Below are 24,828 nucleotides of genomic sequence, written 5' to 3'. Positions count from 1 at the left end.
TAGATGGATCCTTGATCTGGCACACATGGGCTTTCTTAGGAATGCAGGTGTGTTCTTCATGTGAAGGCAAAAGACATCTCTTTTGGCACTTTGGACAATTTGATCCCACTGATCTTACCTAGCCAGTGAAATAAGATTAAGATGAGTGCTTAGGATACCAGCGCACAAAAGGCATCTCCCCTCTACAGATCTTGGCCCAAAATGGCTTCTGACTTGCCCGTGTGTCACCCAGGTCCAGCAAAGAGGAGTAACTCTTCTGTTTGAAGGGAAGAGTGCCCTGCAGCCAGAAAAACTGGTAGACTTTGCCTAAGGCAGCCAGATGTGTTGGATGGTCCTGGTTGCTCGTGTCCTCTGCTCAGCATTCAGGCTGATCTGGCTGTGTGAGATCATTCAGCCTAACAAATCACCACGTGTCACGTAGCGTCAGCAGTCAAATCACAGCCTTCTACTTCAAAATTTCTTTCCAAATATGCGTATCTGGGAGGTACAGCAACAGAGCGTGCGTTCAGTGCTGCGGGACGCAACAGCAATTTTTCCATAGCGGGCTTTTCTTCGGAAAGAGGCGCTGCGTGAAATGACATCGTCTTTATGGGTGCTGAGATACCTGGTGTGTGTGAAACCGACTGGGTGCAGCTCGCACAAAGAGCAAGGTCACCCAGAGATGCAGGCCACCCAGCCTGAGAGCTTGGCTCAGCCACGCAGGAGTCATTTCCTCAGCCTGCCAAAGCATGAAGCAGGGGTTAGCGTATGCTCGTGTATGTCATGCTGTTCATCTGATAACACTGCCTGATGATTAATCACTATAATTAATTGCACATTAATATAGTTCGCTGCAGCATATTGAAACAGCAATGGAGATTCCCTCCTCAGCAAAACAAAGGAGTCCTATGGCTTGTAATAGGACAGGTAGAAAAAAGAACTTTGTTTTAAACTTGTGTGATGCAACGTGGTGAATCCATGTGGCATCTGTGTTGTCCTATCTGTCCATCCCACTCTCCCCTCCCTTTTACCTCCTCATGTGCAGGACTTGCTCATTGCCCTTCTGGCAACCTTGGACGTGGAGAGATTGTGGTTATCTTGGACAACCTCTTGCTCAAAGTACAGGACCGAAGAGCTGTGCCAAGCCTCTTCTGCCACCCTGGGCAGAAGCACCGCGTTTTTGTGGGGAGAGACGTATCGTGGAGCTGCCGTGGGGTGGGATGCTGCCCTGGTGGTGTGCAGATAAGGGAGGGTGCTGAGCTGCGTGAAGGAGCCATGAGGCTGCTCCGAGGGTGTGTGTCCCACCCCTCCCATGGCTCTGTACAAGCTTCCCCAGGAGACTAAACCACAATTCAGTCATTTCTACCCCTTGAGCTCGCGGGGTGGCAGGCGGTTCTCCACTCTGGGGTGTGATAGGACTGCCTCTGGCCTGGAAAAAAGCTAAAACCTTCCTAGGCTATACTTATTTCATCTACAAATGGGGCAGCGAATGTCAGGCTGGGAGAAAGGAGAATTCCTTCCTGCAGGTGACTCGCCTGTGCCTTGGAGGCAGAGTCACAACACTCTTGGACAAGAGTGTTCTTGATGGAAACAGATGGACCCAGCAAGGACCAGGTCTGTGATGAAACCAGCCATGGTACAATGGCTGGATAATAACAATTCCATGAAAATGTCGTGGGAATGCAACATTTGTGAGGAGAGTCAGATGGAAGAGCAGGTCCTGCTCTGCTTCTTAGCCTGAATTTGGCCTGAAATGTAAATTCTGCAGAATTCTTGGCTGTGGGTTATTTCTGGAAAGAAAGAACCAAGATTTAAAAAATAGGAAATCTAAAACACGTCTCTAGAAACAGAGAAAAGTTAACCCATGCTTGGTTGTGTGTAGTCAAGCTGTAGGTGCCAGAAGAAGGAAAGCAGTCAAGAAGCAACCACATTTCTGGCAACAACTGCTTCTGCAGCACTGGATTGTGGTTTTCCTTGTAACAGACGGGAGCGCGCTATCGCTGATTCTCATCTGACAGAGGACTGCTGTGAGAGGTGCGGGATGACACATGGAAATGGAGCTCATGAGCAACAGGGCATTAAACAGAGCAAGAGGACGGCACCTGAGAACTTGCAGTTGACCTGAGCTCATGGCTGCTTAAGTGGTTGGCAGAGATATTGCCACTGTTTGGCAGAGATATTGCCACACTGACCCTGTCCCCAGGGAGGTGCCCGACGCCCAGGGATGGGACAGGCCCAGGTGCCAGGCCCTGCTCCTGTCTGGGGCTCTGGGACAGGCCCTGGGGACAGGCCCTGCCCTCACAGCCCCTTGGGGACCCCCACTGCCCCCAGCCCATCTGGTGCCCTGGCACTCGGCTGGGTCAGAGGAACTGAATCCCCCTAAAAATAACGTGACAGGAATGAGATGGACAAAGTCTCCTCCTGGCCCTTGCCACACGAACCTCTAATGAAGCAACTGGAGTTTGCTAAGCAGTGGGCACCATCGCACCCAGATGAAAGAGCATGGAGTACAGACAGTGTGCTGACACGTGGGACCCCAGGTGCTACAAAGAAAGATGACTTTTGCTCGTAATTCTGTGCCTCTGCTCTGAATTTAAAGTGGAGGTTCTCAAAACTGGTTGACATTTTATTGAAAGGCACCCAAGATGGAGGTTTCTTGCATCATTGTGAAAGACTTTTATTTTAAATAATAATAATAATAATAATAAAATATGAAAGTCACGTAAAGGTAGAAAAGGCCTCAGATGCTTTATCCTAATCCTGAAAGAAGAGCAAATGGAGGTGCTGGGGAAAGTTCCCATTGTCAAACATACAGCCCAGTGGAATGACAAAGTCAACGTTAGAGATGCAAGATGAGAGACTCCCCAGAATGAGGTAGGTACAGAGACTTCTGTCCTTTGATTAAAGAGGCACTTAACCAGGTAATCCTGCAAATCTATTTTTATAAACTAGTATCTGCTGTTTAAGCACATTGCTGTGAAATACAGGCTTTGACATGAAACCGGTAAGCACAATTATCCCCAACCCAACGAGCTGGTGGAAAACCTATCAAACGCACAGGAAGCAGCTGGAGCAAGATGAAGAGGAGTGATCGGAAGGCAGTCAAATGGAGGATAGATGTGAAAAAGCTCAAAAAGTAGGAAATGGAAGTTGTAATTTTAGAAGAAAACATGAGTATGTTATATAATAGCTAAACTTTGTCTGAAACAGACTTGATCATGTGGTGAAAGGGTTGGAGAACTACTGGGATTATAGAAATTCATTTGTGAGGGAACAGACGATGTTTGTTAGAGAGGGATACATTGAGAAGTCCAGTCTGGGTCTGGGAATTCAGATCAGGGGTAGTTTCATCCCAGAGAGACAAGTGTAAGAAGCTGCTCTCCGAACACTTATTTCTCACTCGTGAGCAATTGCTATGAGTAGAAATGAGCGTTTTACCCTCATGGTAAAAATAACTGTTGCTCCAAACAGAGGACCTTCTTTCAGTAGTCATCTACTGATGTTTTGCACAACTGACACTGTGAACAAGAGTGCCTGGCTTGCCAGAAGCCCGGAGCAGGGCCACTGCACAGAGAGCCAAGACAAAAGAAGCTTCAGGAGAGCTGGGGTCCGTGCGACTGCTGCTCCTCTGTGGGAAAGATGCTGCATTTTCGGGTGGCACAAAACAATTGCCACAAGCAGCTGTGGGGGTCCTTGGATGGGTGAGGTTATCCCAAAGGACGCATGGGAAATAGGCAGCATCTCCTCCAAACCCAGAACAGAGAGCCCTAAGCTGGCTGCTTTGCCCAAGAAAACCTCAGACGAGCACCAGCCACAGCAGGCTGGGACAGCTGAGCCCCAGGGCATGGCACAGCCAGAACCAGTGGCCTTCTGGTGCTTTGTGACACTGGTGCTGATGTCTCACTGGAGACACCCTAAACAAGAGCTCGGTGTATGTTCAAGCTACACATGCACACACGCTTTGCTCTCTCCTGTCTGGATGAGCCTTCTGCGTGGCACATTGGCCACTAACAGAGGTCATCCCTTATGTAAGCTGCTGTTCGAGCAAAATGTTTCAAAAGATGAGATTTTTCAAAGAAGAACTTGGAGTGGGTGGTGGTTTCTTTCAGAAATCGGTCACCAGAAGAAAGGAAGAGGCTGCGAGCTCTTCTGGTTTAGATATTGAGTCTCTAAGATACAGTATAATTCATTTAACTGCCCTTCCCCTGCTCCCCACCCCCCGCCCCGTGGAAAATAGAGACAGTGAATTCTTGATGCCAGGCAGCTTTATTTAGAGTGTAGATAATTTATACAGACCATAAATGCAATGTCAGTGCTGACTATGATTGTGGAATGGTCTTTCTCCCAGTGTGGACACTAGCTCCGAGTAACTAATGTTTTGGAGACTTCTCTAAACCCCTCAATTCACATGGGACTGGGGGACAGGAATGCTAATTGTTGAGCCACCAACGGATCAGCTGGACAAAGCACTGAACTACTTTTCTTCAGTTTCTCCATCTGTGGAACTGGGATGTCTGTCTGTTTTACAGTCACGTAGTGAGGATTGATTTATTGTTTAATGTGTGTAAAGAATTAAAGAAGTACTAAGTATTATTATTATCAAGCCAGAAGGGTGAGTCAATGACCCATTTCCTATCTGAGCTTGCCTTCAAGGTGTTGATGTTTCTGGCAGATTACAGGAATTGAATATCTGCCATAGGTTGTATTCATATAGAGATGCAAATAAAGCACTTTTTGTGGGCATTATGTTGCTTCAGGGCCTGTGATTACAGAAGAAAGATGCATAGATTAAAACTGCTTTTAGATCCACAGCATCTCCACGGGCTATGCCGTTTAACCTCTCTGGGAATCACAGCAGTAGGTACATCCACATGGAGAGATGGGTCCATGGGGCAGGCAGGGAGAGTGGATAAGATGTGCGGTTCAACTGCGGCTCCACTGCAGTTTTCCTGTAAATGTTTTGCAGATCAGTCTGGAAAATCCTCAGAGACGTGCTGTAGAAAAGCTGAGATGCAATCCATCGGCTACAGCTCTTAAGGTACGACTGGTAACTGGTGTTTACCCATGTGTCATTCAGGCAGTACAGAGCTGATTTCTTATTCCTTGACCACGACACCAAACAGGGAGCTCATTCATCCTTTCTCTTTGCCTTTGAGCCACTGGATGCAGTGTACTGCCAAGACCAATTATATACATTAGTCATTATTTATTGAGAAGCATTAGTGTTCTGAAGTCTATCATTAAATTTGCTGAAACTGTTGGGATGTTTTCTTCAAGTATATGAACACACATGCCCTCCTGAAGCCACCTCAAAGAGCTCATGTAGTCAAAGTTTGCATTAATTGCTCGGCTATTCACTGGCCTTTCCCATTCCCCCTTGTCCCGTTCTCCCTCGTCCCATGGGGGCATGTCTATTCTGGTGGAAGTGATGGCTGTTGGCACAATCTTGTCCTCATTAAAAACAATAAGGTCTTTGCCACTTGGAAGTGAATGTGGGTCTGTCCTAAAGGCCATATTACAGAGGGGAGTTCATCTGGATCGAGGTAGATTGTGACATTTAAAGGAAAACAGCCTCTTTCCACAAGAAAAGTGCACAGTCTGGGTACTTTTCTCCAGAAGCAGCTAAGCAAAAATGTTTAATTTAGTTTTATTGTTTGGGAATGGGACCTCTCAGAAGCTTCTCAACAGATATTGTTGGGATATTATTTCAAATCCAGACAACTTCTCAGTTGTAAACTAAAGAAAACTGGAAGATTTATTTATTTATTTATTTATTTATTCCCGATTGTCGGGGCCTAAAATGAAACCCCAAAGCCATTTCCTAGTAGTTAGGTAGCTAAAAAAAAAACAGGTTGTTTAGTACTGTCCTTTTCTAACAGCATACTGAAGACAAGTTGCTGCTTTTAAAATTCCCATTAATTGCCGACTTACACCTTTCAGCACTAAAATACACATGCAAAGCCGGCCCAAAATTCCCAAGGACCACAGGTAAGTAGAAGCAGACAGACCACCAAAACCAAGGTCCTGCAGCTTTTGTAAGATCTCTTCACGCATCCTTGGTGCTGGGAGCAATTGACATCATGGACATATCCAGGGTCCACTGAGAAAAATATGAAACCAGGTGTTTCAGAACTAACTTTTTGTTCTGTTTTATTTCAAGGCTGAATTTAAGCTGTCAGTCAAATACCAAATTCTGAGGCAACTGTCAATCCTTGTCAATGGGATCGGCACTGGCACACGATCTTGCCTGATCCTGTTTCCTCACACTCACCTGTTCCCTGTGCTTCCTTTAACCACTCCCTTGGCTTTGTCTCACTGCTGACTTGGCACCATCATCCACACTCACCTTTTTTCCTAGAACAGCCTCCCACTTATGCCTGTCAAGTGCCCACCCTCTCCCCATCAAAAATGCCTTTATCACAGATGAAACACCTTTGCTCCAATCTTCCCTCAGTGTCTTGAGGTGTGCCTGTTGCCTTAGCAAGGTGGTGTCTGTCTCAGTAATAAGCTGATATATTATGTGTTCTGAAGTCAGGAGGAGGTCAGCAGGACTGATGCTTATACTACCAAATTTTGTCTTAGGTGGATCTGTAATAGCCTCGCACTCTTAAAGATGTGATGCTGTATCTGTATAGCCAACAGTCTGTAAGGAAAGACAATAAATTTTAAATTTACCAAAATTTACCATAATTTTCAGAGGTTCCCATTCATGTCCTTGTTCTCTTATTCCTGTTGGACATTTGGGAGGAACTGATGGCCACCATGGGGAGTCTTAGAAGTGACCCTAGAATGAGAGAAAACAATGAAAATTGTGAGGTACAGAACATGCTGTTGGCATATTATGCTTAAGCAGGCAAAAAACTGTTTAGCCACTAATGCTGCCTGATAAAGATAATGGAAGAGAAGGCCTAAGGATATTTTAGATCTTGGAGACAAGGACAGAATTGGGACAACAATCTGAAGATGTGATTTTCATCTTCATTGTCTCGTCTCCTTGTTCCTTTTCTAAATTTACTTCAACATTTGTCACTCATACTCAGCCAAATCTCAAGATGTTTTTTTCCATGTGGTGGTGATGCATCTATCCTCGTCCAGGTCCATCTGTTTGGCATGTACCTGTAAAGGCAAAGAAGGGAAAGACACGACGCAGTAAAAGAGAGAGGGCTGAGGAAAATGAGGTAACAACACAACAGAGAGAAAGAAATTGTGGAGATCGTGAGTGGCCTGCTGGCAGGAGGAAGAACAAGAAGACGAGAAGATATCCAAAAAATATGAATTAGGCAAAACCGAGGTCTATCCAACTGGGCACCGCTAACCAAGAAGAGATGCTATTCTGTTTGTCCTCGTGTTTTCGGAGAACAACAAAGCACGCTGGCTGGCCACATACACTGTTCTGGGCCTTGTTTTTGACAGCCAGTTTTAACAGGTGGCCAGAGTAAATCACACACCTGTCAAGTGTAATGCCAGACTAGATGAGATACATGGCATTAGAAATTAGCAGTTAGCCTACAAAGCATGGGAGACTGCATGGATCAGCAAGGAAACTGGTGTCTGGAGAACTACCAAAATCAAACTGATTTCAACGTTGTAAATAGGATTGAAACCAGCGGCAGACAACTTCACTCTATAAATAAAAATAGAACAAGGAAGAGGAAGTGGTTCTGCTTAGCAGTGAAAAGCAATAGAGATAAAAGATAATATAATTTTGGCTCCAAAACTAAATAAGAACCTTGCTTGAGTTTCTCATTAGGACACTGTCATAAAACCCGTGGGCAAACACAACTTGTTTAATGAGAGGGTCTCTGTCTCAGTGGAGTCATGGTATAAGCAAAATCCAAAGGGTTCGCTGTCTACAAACCAAAGAGAACTGGCAATATTAAAGAGCTGCTACATGAAATTGCAGTTCCAACAAGAAGGAGGCATGCTACCAAATCCAGCTTGGTATGCTCTGGCTGGAGAGTTGCAATCATCGTGCATATTTTGAAGGGTGGCCCAAAAGCCATCTGGGAAGCTTGAGTCAGTCTGACCACAGAAGTACATAGGCTGTAGAAAAAAAGTGTGACAGTAAGACTAATTAAAGACATGTGGGTAAATGGAAATGAAAAAGTGCTATGGGGATTTATCTAAAGATGGACAGCATAGAAATAACATGCTGAGTTTTTAGAAAAATGATACCTTAGGGAAATGCAACGGATCTAGCCTACTTAGATTTCACTAAGGTCTTTGTTATTGAACCAAATAAGATAGTATGAACTATAACAGGGTGAAAAGACTTTGTGAAAAAGAGGGTGGCAGCCAGGTACGTCACACGTGGAACTGATGGGCTGGAGGGAGAAATCCCTCTATGGAGGGTGAGAATCCATATGGGAAATGCTCGATAACATTATGAATGACTGTGGCAGGAATGACAAAAAAAAACAGAGTGCATTAGTGAAATACGATGATGTCCATCATCAGTGTAGACAAGGACACTCTAATACCAAGTAAATTTTTCCTGTTTGCAAGTACAATAAAACAGTTTTTTTCCTTTAGCCATTTCTGCAGACTTGTTAGAGCCCTGGGAAGTTGGATCACCCTCCCATTTTTAATGTTTCTGTCTTCATCTCCACTGACAAAGAAATAAGTTGTTCTGCAGGAGGTATATGTCAGAAGGTAATTCAGCTTACTGTGGCTTGGCTAGGTTGGCTTTGCCACATTACCCTGAGGAAGAGCAAAGTAAACATTTATTTTGGCCTGCGCATGGCACTTGCAGGGCAGATCTGATGAACACAATGATGTCACGCTCGGTTTTCTGATCTCAGCCTGGGCATAAAGGTAAGAGTTACATAAACAGCTCTTGGGTAGGTCTGTCACTCTCTGCGTGAGATGGTGGAAATGAAGGAAAGTGAGAAGAAACAAAGGAGCAAGCTGCAGTCTGGAGTCCATGGAGATTGTCTCTGTCATGGGAATGGTTGCAGCGTGGGGAAGATGGAAGTGGGACATGTTTAAGGTCAGGCTGCTGTGGGTCTGGCAGAACTGGGCTGCAGGGAAATTGCATCTGAACAGTTGTGGTCCCCCTTGGCTTACGTGGGTGTCCTCAGGAGCCAGCCAGCCAGGAGGGATGCCTGAGCTCTGTGTCTCTCTTTGGCCTGGATCATCACGGTGGCAGGAGCAGCCAAGTCCTGAGACTTCATCTATGGGCACGCAGAGTTCGGCTTTGCCTCTACTCACAAAGAGCCTTGAATTAGCTCCAGTCTGGAGAAATCAGAGGTGAACTTGCTGCTATGCCAAGTAATGTGACTGCCACGAGTCTCAGGCCTGCTTAGTGCTGCTGCCAACGCTGAGCAGACGATGAAGGATGGATCAAAGGAACCAGCGGCAGCACATGGCAGAGCAGGCTGAATCAACACAAGGCACTCTTGGACCACGATGCTCTGGGGATGCAGTGCTAACTGTTTGGCATCCCTTCTGCTGTGCTCAAGGGGAGGATGCTTTATGCGCATCTTCAGAATTGCACCAAGCACTTCTCAAGTCCATGCCGCTGTGTTATTTACCTGCGTTACTGCTGGAGCCGTTTGCTCCATGTCTGGGAGCCTTCCCGTGGCAATCAGGTGCAGTGCTCCTTAAGCTCTGCTGGCACTACAAGCCGAGCAGCAGCGGGCGGCTGGCAGGCAGCACTACCAGGGCATGTCAAAGGATGACTCACTGTCAAGCCGCGAGAGACAAAAAGATTGATTATGGAAGAGCTGAGAAATAGGTTGCGATAGTGACTCACCACATCCCACCCTTTCTGCATTCACACACCTGCCAGCTGATTCATAATTTTCATTCTGCCTTGTTTTCTCCTCCCTGCCAAGGCGATCAATCAAATAAGGGTCCATCAATTAAAATTTCCTCCTGAAAGAGTGGGGTTGTGTGTAAGGCACACGTCCCTTCTTCCATCCCCACCCGCTCAGCCCCTTTCTCTGCCTGCTGTAGGGCCCATCATTCTGCGGAAAGGAGGTGATGGAGAGCCAGCACGTAGGGCACTTGGTGAAAACCAAGGGATGGAGAGATGGACGTGTCCTACTGAGTGCCTGTTTCTCATCAGGTGAGATTTGCCGTGTTCCCTATCGTCACCATTCTCCTGGCATCTGAAGGAGATTTTCAGAAGGGTTTATCTTTGGGCTAACAGTTGTCACCGAAGCTGCTGCTGTCCCTGCCGATGCCCTCACAGCCACATCTGGCAGCCCCGGCACTCCCATTCTGTCTGCTCACAGCACAGCCCTCTGCCAGGGGCGTCCTGCTGTCCCTGCTGGCACTGTCCCCAGAAGTCCCCCAGTGTCTGCTGGTGGCGCAGAGGGCTGGCATTTGGGGAAACTCTTCAGAGAGGTCCTGATCTACTGTGGTTGGCCAAAATCTGCTTGCCAAATGGTAGACAAAATGCCAAATCGCTGCCAGAGGGATGTAGTGGGGAAGCCAGGAGATGCCAGGGTGGGGAGGGTTGGAGGCTGGAAGACAGGGAAGCCAGGGGAGCCTCTACCACTGACGGCTGTTTTGCCCAAAGCCTGGCACAGGCTCAAGGGAAGGGCTGCACTGCAATTCCTCTGGTAGAAATGCTGTGGAAGGGAAAGAACAAGCATGATTTTGAGAAGGAGCTGGATGAGTATCTGCTTCTGAAACAGAGGAGACATGAGGAATCACAAGCAGGAAACAAGAAGTTTGTACCTACAAGTGGATGTCATCATTTGCAACTTAACAGGCGATATGGAGTGCTTCTGAAAATCCCACCCTGCATTTCTAATATTTTCCAGGGCACCTAGAACCTGGGACAGACATCTTCTAAGATCAAAAGAAAAAAAAAAAAGAATCAAATTTATTTTATTTTGCAAGGCGTAGCCTTTTTGATCTTTTGCCTACTTGCCTGAAGACTGTCAGGAAAAAAAAAAATGAATTAGAATTGTCTTAGGGAAGGGTAAATACATGTCTATAATGATAGCCAGTAACACACAGCTCTTATCTAGGATACAGCTCTAAAAATAGCGCTGTAGGGTTTCAGGAGTGTTCAGGCTCAAAAGGTCTCAGTGACTTCACCGGTCTGTTTGCCTGGGTTTACATTTACAAGTGGTGTCATCTGCTAGCACCTTTCCAGCACACTTGGCTTAGCTCCCCAAAACTCGATGGGGTTCTCCCTGCCAAATGCATCATCACCAGCAACACAAGATCCATGGGGCATATTCTGCCGTCCGGGATCTGACTCAGTGCTGGCATGCTGGGGGGCTCCTGCAGGTGCCGGGGAGGAAAGGAGCTGTTCCTGTAGCTGGGATGAAGTTAGCAATTAAACTTTCAGCGACTGAGATTTAATGATGGAATCCTGAGTGTTTGCAGCTTCTTCTCACTGATTGAGCAGGACAAGGAAGGAAAAGCCAAAGCAGGACTTAAGTTGGACGACAAAAAAAAAAAAAAAAGAAAAGTGGCCACGTTTGCTTTTCTGCAACACCAGGCTTCATGGAAGGTGGGAAAATCCAGCAAAAGCATTAGATAAACACAGCTGATAATGCTGCTTATGTGAAATAGCAGTGCTCACATGGGGTTGGGGTGTGTGTCTAGGAGATGGCTGCCCGTCTGGGTCACCAAAAGTGTACGGCCACCTCTCCTGCACCATGAGCCTCTGAAGAGCCTTTCAGCTGTGTGACTCCTAAACCATGCAGAGCCCAGAGCCTCTCCATTTCCCAGAGCTGTAAGCTACATCCACTTACGAATACAAAGGTCTGTGGGTGTTTTAGCAGGTTTATTTACATGTACTATGCACTCATTCATATATACTTACATGATAACACGCTGCTAACGCCCTCAGATTTCTGCATTCATAAGTTGTGCTCTCCATTGTTGCTGTGGGTCTCCTGCCTTCCTATCTTCTCAAGCTGTGATTTCCTCAAGATATTTCTGTGCTGGGAGCAGCTGCCCTCAAACTCTTCCCTCTTTCCCTGGCCAGAAAAAAAAAAAGGAAAAGAGAAGAAAAGAGAGGGTCCTTCACCTGGTTATTTTCTAAACCATGAAGCATTTGTAGTGGTGCAGTTGAAGGGATGGGCCAGGAGAAGGCCCTGCAAGCTGGTGCTGGTGGGAAGGGATGTAGGCGAAGTTGCAGTCGGAGCAGTGTGATCCCACCTGTAGGCACCGAGCAGCTCAGCCGACCTGGCTGCCAGCAGCATGTCTCACTATAGGCATCCCTGCCTTGTGCTCTCCTTCCCTCCCCATGACCATTTTGTGCTCTTCCAGCACTGGGTGTGACTCCTTCTCTTGTGTTCCTATCATAGAATCATTAAGGTTGGAAAAGACCTCCAAGATCATCTGGCCCAACCATCCCCCTACCACCAACGTCACCCACTAAACCACGTCCCCAAGCACCACGTCCAACCTCTCCTTGAACACCCCAGGGACGGTGACTCCACCACCTCCCCGGGCAACCCGTCCCAATACCTAACTAGCGTGGCACTGAGCGTGGGGGATCCCTTACCCTTGGAAACAGGGCAGATAAGGGGTTTTAGGTGCCACACTGCTCAGGGGAGGTGTCACCTGTTCCAGACCCCTCAACTGACAGAAAGCTTGGGGAGCAAACGGGTTCAGGAGCTTCTCAGTTAGAGGAGCACAGGGACCATGGGCTGGACCCTGGCACTGTCTGTGCTGCTCTGCCCGAGCACCCCCACCACCTAACCCGCTTGGTTACAAGAGGGTGGTCACCGCTGTCCCAAGGGACAGGCAGGGGGTAAAGCCTTCACAGATCAGGGCAAAACATCCTCCTGTGGCATGGGGTGAGTGGGCACTCGTTGGTCCCATGCACGGCGCCCCGAATTTCCAACCTTATTACTTAATACTTCATTTGCACTTAATGATGTGTTGTATTTTATGTGCCGTTTTCCTTTATGACTGTTCTCCTGGGTGGATTAATCTGTCATTAGTGCATCATGTTTTAAAGGCTTTTCTTTTCCCCTGTTAAAGAGTTTAATGGGCTCAGCAGGCACCCGTGGGTGTGTGCTCTGCCGTCTGCGTGCGCGCGGCCGGGGTGCGGCCGGGCACCCTGCACGCACCCAGCGGGTGCCTCCGGGGCCCCCGGGACACCTTCTTGTCCCACTGGGGTCACGGTGGGACCTGGGGGTGCACAGAGTCAGCGAAGACCCAGCGGGAGCTTCAGAAGCTGTGTGACAAACCCTGGCTCCAGAAATGGCCCCAGCCTGTATGGGCTAATGAATAAATAAGTATAGATTAAAACAGATTTATTTAGAGCCTATGGTAAGGAAAACAAGTGAACTGTCCTCGGTCGAGTTATATACAGTAGCAGAATCAGGAATAAGCAGTAGGACTTCAACCTGATGATTTTGTTTGCCTTTACCTACAGCCATCCGTGTACGATGATAGACCAGATGTATGCTTCCTTTATAAGGAATATGAAAAAAATATATCCATAGTTGTCAGATTTACACAATAAGGGGTTTACATAATAGACATGCTATGATTATTTAATGTCTTATGAGATCAGCTTTGCCCCTGGTCTTTTCAGAGAATTATAGGGCTGGAGGAACCTCAGAAGATCACCCAGTCCATTCCCCTTTCATTGCTTCTGCCCAGCAGAATGATTTGTTGGGGCTGACAACATGCACATACAAAAAAAAAAAAACCTATTTTCTTATCCGCCTAAATTAAAAAGAACATGAGTGAAAAGCTTACGACAATAAATACGCTTTTACACTCGCCTTAAATCCATGCGTACATAGAGGAGGGTGAAACCTACGCCTGCCAAGGGATAATTCATACATCTGCAAACGTGAGCGTCCACAAAAGTGCTGACACGTGCAGAACACGAGCGCTGCCGCATGAGCTCATTCCAAGGCAATCATTTCCTCCTGGTGAGTGCATCGCTCTCAACCGTGCGATGGGAGCAGGGCGCAGGCCTCCAAGCGATACCACACAGAACCTGATCCTAATCTCCCCTGCACTGGAAGGGCCCCGATTCTGCCGGTGCGCGAGTCGGGAACAGAATTCCCCACCGACGAGGTCCCTGCACCACAGGGGTTGCCAGCTACAGCCCCAACATCTGTACGTGCAGTCGTGCTCCAGCAGCTCCCCAGACGTGCGATGGGGTGTGCAGAGTCCTCCCCTGCACTTCTGCTGCAAGACCAAGAGGAATTCTACATCTGATGTAAAGCAAAGGTCTCAGGTGGCAACTGGGAAGAGGCGGAAAGAAGGTGGTGTTGGTGTTCATCCAGACACCCACTTTGGGAACCCCGCCAGCATGTTTGCTGTGGCTCCCTTGTATGATCAGCTCTGAGGAATTTGGTCCTTTCTTGCAGGTGACTGGCTGGGAGGGAAGGCTTCAAATCTCGCAGCGATGGTCATGAAGGTGGCAGTTTCCAGTGCTCAGATCCAAAGGCCCCAGTTCAGACCAGCATGTGGAAGTCTGCAGAAGCAATGTAGCTTACAGGACTTGCACTCAAGGTCAAAGTCAACATGTGCCGAGTGTTTTTCTGCACCAAGACTATGGCTTCATAGGTGGTTGTCCAAATTAAGGACAGGAGGGATGCCACTGAAAGCCTGAAGAGGCAGAAGGATGTGACAGAGCTGCTAGAGCTGGCCTTGCTTGCGAAGGGGATGAGTGAGAATGGGATGGTTGTGGCGGGAAGCACAGTTAGGGACATTGGGCATGGCACAACAGGGACAGCACTGTCAGCTTGGCACAAGACTGGAGAAAATCTCCTCTTTGAATAAAGTCTACATCTGGATATCCATAGTGAAACTCCTAATGATTGTGCCTGAATGGCTGGTAAATGGGGCAATAGATCGGCCTCAGGGAACACAGTTATCCCACCAATTCCATGCAGGAAGGTCTGCAGTCACTTAGGTACTGGCACTGGTGGGTTTCTGACCACATTCATTGCCTATGGTAGACATTTTCTATCTTTTCTTGTTTCAAAGCAACTTTCTTTGAAGCAAATGTAGACAACAGAAGGATTTATTTATTTATTTATTTATTTATTTATTTATTTATTTATTTATTTATTTATGAGGTGCTGTGCAGTTAATTTTATTCCTTTCTTGAAAGCAAGATCTTCACTTCTGCTTATGACCCTGGACATCTCTGAACCCATCCGAATTAGGCCAGTAAGTTAATGGAGAAGGCCAATCAGTAGCCCATCGTCACACGTGGGCTGATGAGCAGCATCTCTAGCTGAGACCATTGCTTTGTTCCTCCTGTCTGCAGGAAGTGGTGGTGTTGGAGCTCCTCTGCCACCAGGAGAGGCAGGAAGATGGAGAGCACCATAAACAGTGCTCCACAGCCCTCCAGCACTGAGCAAGGGACACTGAAACTCTTGAAGGGAAACCTCCAGATATAGCAAAGACCTGAGATCTGGGACCTGGGGTCATTAAAGAGTCCCTCTGCCTCCTGGTGTATAAACCACACGATGTAGACAAATCCTGGTTCAGATAAATCCCCTTGCTGCTACCTGATTTCCCTGCTGCTCAGGCTGGATGCGAAGTTCTTCGTTTCTTCCCTGTTGCTGTTATTCTTGTTAGCTCTGGACACTCACTACTGTAATTACTCCGATTCTAGGGTCCAGGAGATGTAGTCATCAACCATGAGCTCATCTGACTATAGAAACAGAAACAGAGGAGAAAGGTTTCTCCAAAACATTGTAAAGCAAGAGATAAGAGAAGGAGAAATAGTTAGACAAAATGAAGCAGGACCAGTCAGAATGGCAGACCGTAGGTGATTTCAACACAAGAGCGTAACTATGGTATATATATTTTGCAGGCACATTGGCAGAGGATAATTGAGTTTGAAGGAAAATGAGAGAATGAGTGCAGTTCAGTATTATTCTGCAAGGTTTTGTGATTTTAAAGCTTACTCAGGAAATACCTAGCCTGAGTCATCTCTGGATCATGTTTTTTTCATAGCCACCCCCAGCTCACAATCCTCCTAGCATGGCACTTCCCTCAGTAAATTCGTAGATGACACGAAACCGGGAGGAATGGTTGACTCACCACAGGGCCGTGCCGCCATCCAGGGGGACCTCGATGGGCTGGAGAAGGGGACCAACAAAGATCTCGTGAAGTTCAGCAAGGAGAATTGCAAAGTCCTGCACCTGGGGAGGAACAATGCCAGGCACCAGGACATGCTGGGGCACCCAGCTGGACAGCAGCTCTGCAGAAATGGACATGGGGGTCGTGGTAGACACCAAGTTGAACATGGCTGGCAACATGAGTCCTCCCCTCTACTCAGCATTGGTGAGGCTGTACCTGGGGTGCTGTGTCCAGCTCTGGGCCCCCTAGTACAAGAGAGACCTGGGCATACTGGAGAGAGTCCAACAGAGGGCCACCAAGGTGATCAAGGGACTGGAGCACCTCTGGGACTGCTCTGCCTGGAGAAGAGGAGGCCCAGGGGGATCCCATCAGGGCCTGTCAGTGCCTGAAGGGAGGTGCTGGGGGGACAGGGCCAGGCTCTGCCCAGTGGTGCCCAGTGCCAGGACAAGAGGCCGTGGGCACAAACTGGAGCACAGGAGGCTCCCTCTGACCATCAGGAAGCCCTTCTGTGCTGTGTGGGTGATGGAGCACTGGCCCAGGCTGCCCAGAGAGGCGGTGGGGTCTCCTCCTTGGAGGCCTTCAGAAGCCGCCTGGACGTGGTGCTGGGCACCCTGCTCTGGGTGGCCCTGCTGGAGCAGGGGCTGGGCCGGGGCCTCCTCAGGTCCCTGCCCACCTCAGTGCTCTGGGATCCTGTGACTGGGATCTAACAGGGCAGACCATGGCTCAGGCACTCTCCTGGGGCACAGGGCAGGATGCAGAGCAGGACAGATGCCCCCAAGGGACAATGGTAACAAGGACACCCAGCTTTGGGGAGGGCAAGTGGGAGACAAGTGAAAAGACTCAATCACAAGTAGTCCCAGGAGTAACCTTTGAGGACTGTCACTAGCAACCTCTCCAGGCTCATACTTCCTCTCCATCCAGTACCACCTGCCATGCTCTGAGCTCCCTGCCCAACGTGCCCACCACGTCCTGACCTGCAGTAGATGTTCAGCTCCAAGTGTAAGTGTAACTCAGGGGGTTAGGAGGCTAATGGCCTTGGTGGCCGCTGACTTCAATAGCGCTCCCATGGACTGCACGAAAACGAGTTACCAGCCACTGATGTCATACCAAAAGTACTCTGCGGGGACATGATAAAACTGAAAGGCCAAGTGAATTATTAGCTCATTTCTAGGAATGGAGGTCTAATTTGTTTACAGCAGATCTCGCTCTGTGATCTTGTAACAGGCATAAAAAAATGAAGGGTTGCTTCATCCAGTTACCTCTTTCTGCTCAAAGGAAGTTGGTTTATTTTAGTCTCTACGGTTCACCCTATGAACCATTTCAAACGCTGTGAATCATTTTTGGTGGCCCAGCTGGAAAGGCAGAAGGCGTCTGTGCTGGGGTGCAGCTGAGCCACCAGGTCCTGGAGCAGGACAGAGTTTCCCAGAGCAGCCAGAGGTGCTGTGCCACGGACCCAAAGCTCCGTCCAGCAGCTGCTGGCGTGCGGTGAGCCGCGCTCACGCCCCACATTCCTGCAGCTTTGGGGCTGAGTGACTGCAAGTGCATTTTTATCAGCTGAGCTCTCAGCCCAGCGGGAAGATGACTTTAGGAAGGAACAGAAGTGCCTTTATCTTTCTGTTTCCCCCTGGTCCACAAATGCTCCCACAAGAGAGGTGAGCTGGTGTGGGTCAAGCGTTTTTCTGAGTCACAGCCGTGAACTGCAGCTGCCCTCTGCTTCTGCCCTGTTGTACCTCGCCCACGCAGTGCAATCCATTCCTGTGGCAGGAGAGAAGCGCTTCCAAAAGGTGGGGAGGATGATGCCACGTTTATACAGGGAACACGAATGGGAGCAGGGGCTGGGCCTGGGCTTTGGTATCTGGCCGGTATCTGCCCAGGGCCAGCTCAGGGAGAGGTGTGGGCCAGGGCCAGTTAACAGCACATCGCCTAATGCAGACTCCTTGTTTCAGAGCCTTGAGTGGTTTTGCCCTCGGTTGGCCTCAGGACCAAAGAATAATAGCCCACGGCCCCATTTATTTTCCAGCACAGAAGCTGCTGATGCACCTGCAGAGGAAAAGTTCATTCCTCTGTGCACCTCCCGCCCACATTTCCATTTGTCTCCAGTTCAGGGAGTGGACAGGGTGACAGTGGCTGTTTTAGTGACGTCTTCAGAAAGTCTGGTGGTGAAGTGTCTATCTGGCAAATCCCAGAAAAGTTTCATTCCAAAGTCTCTGCCGCCTCTTTCAAAGCCTTGCTGTGGCCGGAGATGGGCCCCTGTATGTAAATTCAAACCTAGATTAGGTTTAGGCTAGGACTCAGCGATGAGGCCAGGGCATGAATCAAAGTTTTGGTTTGGGATTTGAAGGCACTGATTTTCATGAGAGCTTTTCTTGCAAAATTTAACCTCAAAACCCTTTCTGTTACTTTCTGGCAGTGAGATAACAGATCACCGAGTACCAGTGAGCCTGTTATATGTATTTTAAGCCTCGCATTTAGTTCATCCCGTGGTCTGCCTCTGTCTCCTATTTCCTAAGAACAAGTTTCTGCCAAATGGTCTTGGAGGATTACATCCTTCACTGTAGCATCCGCATTTTGTCATGCCTTCTCTTCAACCACAAAATTGGTGGCGACGTACAACATTAAGCCTCGTTAGCGGAGTCAGCTGCCATGTAAGTGTCTCAAGATTTGGTTACACCAAGGCTCTCTTTATAACCTAATCCAGCCCAGCTAAACTTGCTTTAAAAAAGGAGGGAGTGAAGATAGCTAATAAAAAACTGTTTGAAAAGGATGGAAAAACGGAAGTACCAATCTATGAGTGGCCATGGACCAAGACGTTGTGACTCTGTTCTCCTGCTACCATAGGGAGCTGGAGAGCAGATAACTCAACCTGTGTATTTTCTCTACAGCCTGAAAAAGTTCTGGATATATTGAATTTGGAAGAGCTTTGCTTTTACTAGCAAGAGGCATCTGCTGATTTTTTTTTTTTTAATTATTATTTATTATTTTTTCCTGTAGGAAATACAGAGGAAAAGATGCAGGCCAAACTGTCATTTTGCCAAACACCACAACTAAGCATTCTCCGTTGATCATACTTGTCATTATTTTTATTACGGCAGCATTTCATGTGGATTGTAAAATGTCGAAGAAACGTCATTGCTCTCTTTAACTAAAGGTATATAACAATAATAATTGCCTCTTACAAGTTTATTTTTTTTTTCATCTGTGAATGTCAGAAGCTCTTTAAAAAAGTCAGCATCATTATCCTTATTTTATGGCTGTAAAAAAAAAAAAAAAAGAAGAAGAAAAGAAAAAGAAAAGACAAAGGCCAAGCTGTTACCTCTAGCTTCAGGCATCTAGGATCCTTCTAGCATCAGTGAAGACAGAGAGTGACGTAGTTATTTGCCAGGAGATCTGAATTGCTTCGTGGAAGGGACACATCCTCTGTGACTCCCACAGGGGGTGTCCCTCCAGGATGATGGCACCGTGTTTCTGCCGTGACCAGTGGAGCCAGCCTAGCGCGGCTCTGTGCATAGACAAGACTTAATGCCTGGTTTGTGGCAGCACAATTTTTGTCTGCCTGTGCATGATGGTGTAATAGGTAAATCATAGAAACAAGAGTGTATCGAGTGTACTCTACAGCCCTGCTTTCCCAAATATCCAAACCATATGTTTTACCTCCGATGAGAAACCTGGTCTTCCAGGTCCTGGTGAAAATAATGCCAACACCACCCGTGTTTCCCTAATCGCCCCTTCTCTTTCACGGTGGCAGCATCGATGCCAGTGATTCATTCACTGCTTGGGCCGACCCACTGTGATGGCCTTCCCCGGGTACTTCTGGTATGGTGTTCCCTCCTGCAGGTGCATTACACGGCAGTTCTCCTGGGAAATGTTATCACAAGTATATTTTAAACACCGTGACTGCCAAGTAGGAAAAGTTTAAGGAACATGATGGTTAAAATAGAGAAAATAATGGAGTTATTCATCTAATTCTAGATACAATTATGCTAACTTTAATGTTAATATAAATGTCAATGTAGGCATGTGTAAAACAGACCAAGGAGTCTCGCTACCCACCTGCAGAGAGGACGCTGAATCTGCTTTGCATTAATGCTCTCTGAATGGCTTCCGATCCACTGAGATGCCCTATAGCACATTAGATTAATCTCCCTTACATTTTGCTTATGATGGTAATTGGTGAGTGATCTCCCTGTCCTTATCTCAGCCTGTGAACTTCTTTTTTGTTGTACGTTCTCCCCCTGTCTTTTTGAGGAGGGGGAGTGCGAGAGCGGTGTCGTGCGGCTGAGCTCCCTGCCGGTGTGCAGCCACCACAGCTGTGCAACCGGGCACGAGAGTGGGGAAAGGAAGAATGAGAAAGCCTTTCTCCAGCCTTGTGATTAGGGCATTCATCTCACGGCTTGGGGACAGGGAAACCTAAGCACCCAGCAAAATGGTCTGACCCCATAGCTGACCCTGGTTGGAGCAGGATGCTGGACTAGGTGAGCTCCTGAAAGCACTTCCAATTTGAATTATCCTATGATCTTATAATGCCTGCTCCTGAAACTGCTTTTATTCTAATGATGAATGGATGTAAAAGGCATTACACGTTCAAGGGGGCAGGTTGTGCACTTCCTTCCCCTTCCAGCTGCCTGGCCTAGCTGTGAGCAGCAGCCACGCTCCCAGGCCCACTTTCTGGTCCCACAGCTCTTGGCTTCAGCAGGAAAAGCAAAATGCTTTCACCGAGGACACCATTATCTGGTGATAAGAGTACCCGCAGGAGATTTGGGCTCTTCTCCCTCAGGCTGAGAAATGTCTGAGATCTCGGTATCCCATTTCACAGAATCACACAACTGAAGGGGTTGGAAGGGACCTCCAGAGACCATCGGGTCCAACCCCCCTGCCAAAGCGGGTTCCCTAGAGCAGGCTGCTCAGGTAGGGTCCAGACGGGCCCTGAATATCTCCAGAGAAGGTAGGTGTGCCCTGCAGCCACCGGGCTCAGGGGCTGAAGGAGTAACCGAAGATAAATCCCAGGCTTTGTCATACCACAGAAATCAACCTGAGGTGTGTCAGTGTTAACACGTGGAAGGACTCAGGGAAATAACAGCAAGCAGATAATTCCCGGTGTGGTTTAACAGGACAAGCAAAGCTGCTTACATTGAGTAATCCTCTTCTGCTGCTTGCTTCCGTAGGTTGGTCCTCACGGACCAAAGCTTGAAGCATTTCTCCTGCTGTTTCATCCTAAAGTTGGGGCTGTATTCCAAGCACTTCCCCGGAGAACAGTCTGCAGAGAAGACCACTGCGGTACGTGCAGGTCCCTTTCAGATGTAAGCAGCATTTGCAGAGTATCCCCATACTGACCAAAAGTGTTAGTAGAGAAAAATCCCCATGTTTGATTTTTATTGTGGATTTTTTTTTTTGGTCTAGTTTTGTATGAAAGAACCCATGCATGTGAAATGTTAAGTGTCTGCTGAAGGACATGTTTCAAGTTCAGTAAGACCCAGCAGTGGCACTCCTACTGATTCTCTTCCCAGCCTGTTGAAACCAGCTGGAGTAAGGTACAATTTGACGTGGGCAAGAGCAGAGGAATCAAGGTCTTCATGCCTCGGAAGCCTGAAAAATACTTTGGTCTCGCAGAGCGCTTCAGCTCTCCCGTGATAACAGCGCTGCAACAACACTGATTACAACGGGCCACATGTCGTACCTGCTGCAAAGCTACATATCCCACAAAAACAAGGGGCAGATGTTACCTGCCCACGTATGGGCAAGGTCACCCGATTACGATTAGCAGGAGAAAACACAGCAGGGGCTCGGCCGACAGCACAGCACGATCACAGCCGCGTGCTGGCGTATCACTGCAGAGCCGACGACACCGACCCATTGTTGTCCTGAGACATAAACAATTCCTGCCTCGACGCCTCGCAGAGCTCGTTTCGATACGCACCCGTTCGTTTGCACAACCTTCCAGCCGTGACAGGGCAGCCGTGCTGGTGCGTGGTGCCCCCGGGAAAACCTTGGCTTGGGGCTGCTCCGGGAGGTGGCACTCGGTGGGGGTGACGAGGGGACAGGAGGGGCGGCCACCCAACACCTCCACGGGAGGTCCCAGGACCCTGTCTGGGAGCGGACCAGCTCCCAGCTGTGCTGCAGGCCACGTTTTAGGTCTGTCTGTGCCCAGGGAAAGGCAGCCAATGCTTGCTTTCCACCTCCCCCTTCCCTTCTTAATATTTAGTATTAATTTATTAGTAATAATTTAGTATTTAGGCTTTGACGGCTTTCGTGAAGGGGATTTTTCCTTCTGTCTATATCTAAAGGACTCTGTGCTGGGAGCAGACTCCCCTGGCCCTCTGTTTTGGATGAAATCCCCTCTCTTTACCAGTCGGCTCCCGCTGGACCCCTCAGACGACTCCATACCCCAGGCGAACAACACTTCCCGCACTGCACGCGCTATCTGCTGCATATCCTAACCACCCTTGAAAACCGCTCCGACAACCAGCTCATTAACAGAGATATTACAAAACCTCTGTGAGTCATTTTCAGACTTTGCTTTATTTATTTATTATTTTTTTTAAGTGTGGTTTTAAGCGAGTGACCCAAACCCAGCGCTGCCTAGCCAGGCAGCGGCGCGTGGTGGGACAAAGCCCAGTGCTGCATCACCGGTACACAGGTGCCTGCTGTCCCTGCGCATCGTCACCCTGTCCCTCGTCCCTTACAGCAGGCTCTGAGTCACCTCCTAGGGTCCAGAGGCTGCCTGAGAGCTCGCAGCTGATAAGCAGAGCAAGGCTGGCTTGCAGCAGGCACAGCCTGTGCCGTGCACCCGTTTCTTCCGCGGGGGTTGTGTGCTGATCGGGGCTGAGCGCAGGGCACGGGCTCCACCAGCTCGCTAAGAGTCCCTGGAGGCTGTACCACCCTAAAGACACCTGAGTCATAATCCCTTGTCCTCCTCCTTCCTCCTGGGAGTGGCAGCAATTCGCTGTTGGCGTAGACCTGCAGGAACAAATTTCTAGCCCTGCCGTGCGGCCAGCGGACAAGCCTCTGCCCCGCTGCCCACCTACACCTTGCCCACCTATGGCAGGAGGACGGGAACAGGAAAAAACTCCTGCTCGCTCCTCCACACCCGGGCCCCAGGTCTGGGTAGCTCTGAGTAGTCAGAGGTGGTTTTTCCTGGGCTGGTTTTCTTTTCTATTCTATTCCTTTTTTTTTTTTTGACAGGGATTTTTCTTGCGGAAGAATTCTTTCTCGCTCTCCATCCCTCACGCGGGAGTACTGCCAGGCTCTGGTTTTCTCTGGCAGCCGCTCCTCGAAGGTGATCTTCCACCCGAGACGCTGCTCAGCTGGCCTCTTCCCAAGGTGGCCCCGTTTTAAAAAGGAGCTGCATGAAGGAGGTAATATGTGGCTCTCAGCGATTTCCCCTTTGGAGCCAGGACTAAACGCAGCTCCTGGAGAAGGACCCTTCTGTTTGGAAAAGCAGGTCACCTCCTGCACTCCTCTGGCTCCCTGATTTAATAACTGGTGTCATGGATGATGAATTTACCACCTTGGAATCTCCGTGCTGGCAAGTTATGGAGAAGCAAGTGTCTACCCCAAATTCTGCATTTCCTTCCCCTCTGGACTACTGGAGCATGTGCATTAGTTCATTCAGGGATATATTCCTGGTCTCCCCATTTAACCTACTTATCTTAAACTATCTTATCCTATTTGCCCCAGAATTTCTAAAAAGATCCTACCCAAGGACAAGATCATGCTTGTGAAATTTTTGTGTGTATTGGTTTAGTTTTGGCAAAGTTAGGAGGTAGTTAAAATGAGACTTATAATGGAAAGCTAGCTGCTAGCGTCTCTCCATAATACATGTCTACCTTGCAGGAGAGTTGTGAGGATTAATTAATTTGTGTTTGTTAAGCACTTTGAGATCCTAAGATCAAAGGTTCTATAGAAATGCAAATTGTTATTATAATGATAAATTCTTTATATGAGCTCATGTGTTTTGCCTTAGAGGCACAGTCTCACCCTGAGTTGCGTAGTTATACACGTAAATCTTCAAACGTTATGATGAAAATATACCTCTGAGGGCCTGATCCTTCCTTTTGCTCTAACGCTTCATGCACAGAGCTCCCTTTGACTTCAGGCAGGTCCTGTGCATGGGACAACTGCAGGACTGAGTGTGTTTGCGAAACGAAAAGACCTCTGTGTGCTTCCGGGCATCACATTGAGACAAATTTCTATTCTCACGCCCTGAAGCTGCTGCTGCTGCTGCCAATAGTTACGTCCATCTTGCTAATGAAAGGATTGAGCAGAGCACCAAGTTCAGATCTGAGGTTTGACTCTCCCAAAGCTGAGTTTGTCAGATTTCTTTAACATGGGAGAGGTGGTGGAGGCTACGTCCAGCTCAGCCACAACCTGTTGCCATCTGCAGTGGATATAGGATTTCATTGGCACCAACAAACGTGCTTCGTGATACACCAGATTTGCTCTCTTGGTCCTTCTGCTTGGTGCTTCTGCAAGAGAATGAGGAATACAGTCTCTCAGGCACTTATTGCACAAGTTGCCCGAGGACAGATGGGTGCACCCCCCTCCCAAACAGAGCTCTCTGCTCTTCCTTCCCCCTAGCACAAGCTCAGAGAACCACGCTGTCTGTCCCCAGCCTGCGAGGGCATCCATCTGTCCTGCTCACCACCTCCATCTGAAGAAGAGCCAGGAGCGGGGCTGCTGGGCTGTGCAACAGGCACCTTCCATCACGCCATCCCTCGATGCCCTCCTGGCCCTGGCCCCAGCACACAGGCACTTCCCTACTCACACCTTTAATGGATCAAATTATACTTGGTTTAATCTGCAGGTATGGACATCCCA

At 48.3% G+C, this 24,828-nt stretch overlaps 1 protein-coding gene across 1 annotated transcript; it reads left to right on the top strand.

Moving 5' to 3' along the window:
* Nucleotides 1-4,858: 4,858 nt before the first annotated feature.
* Nucleotides 4,859-23,735, top strand: LOC308193671 (uncharacterized protein; the record flags this gene model as incomplete). The annotated part of the gene is made up of 4 exons (XM_080588603.1): nucleotides 4,859-5,017; nucleotides 21,177-21,288; nucleotides 22,296-22,506; nucleotides 23,194-23,735. The coding sequence occupies 4 exons, from the start codon at nucleotides 4,859-4,861 to the stop codon at nucleotides 23,480-23,482; spliced, it is 771 nt and encodes a 256-aa protein (XP_080444729.1). The 3' UTR covers nucleotides 23,483-23,735.
* Nucleotides 23,736-24,828: the final 1,093 nt, after the last annotated feature.

This window comes from Anser brachyrhynchus, assembly GCF_964034855.1.
Source record: "Anser brachyrhynchus genome assembly, chromosome: 3".
Lineage (NCBI taxonomy): Eukaryota > Metazoa > Chordata > Aves > Anseriformes > Anatidae > Anser > Anser brachyrhynchus.
The sequence above is the reverse complement of the archived record's forward strand: the minus strand, read 5'-3'. Positions and strand labels throughout refer to the sequence as shown.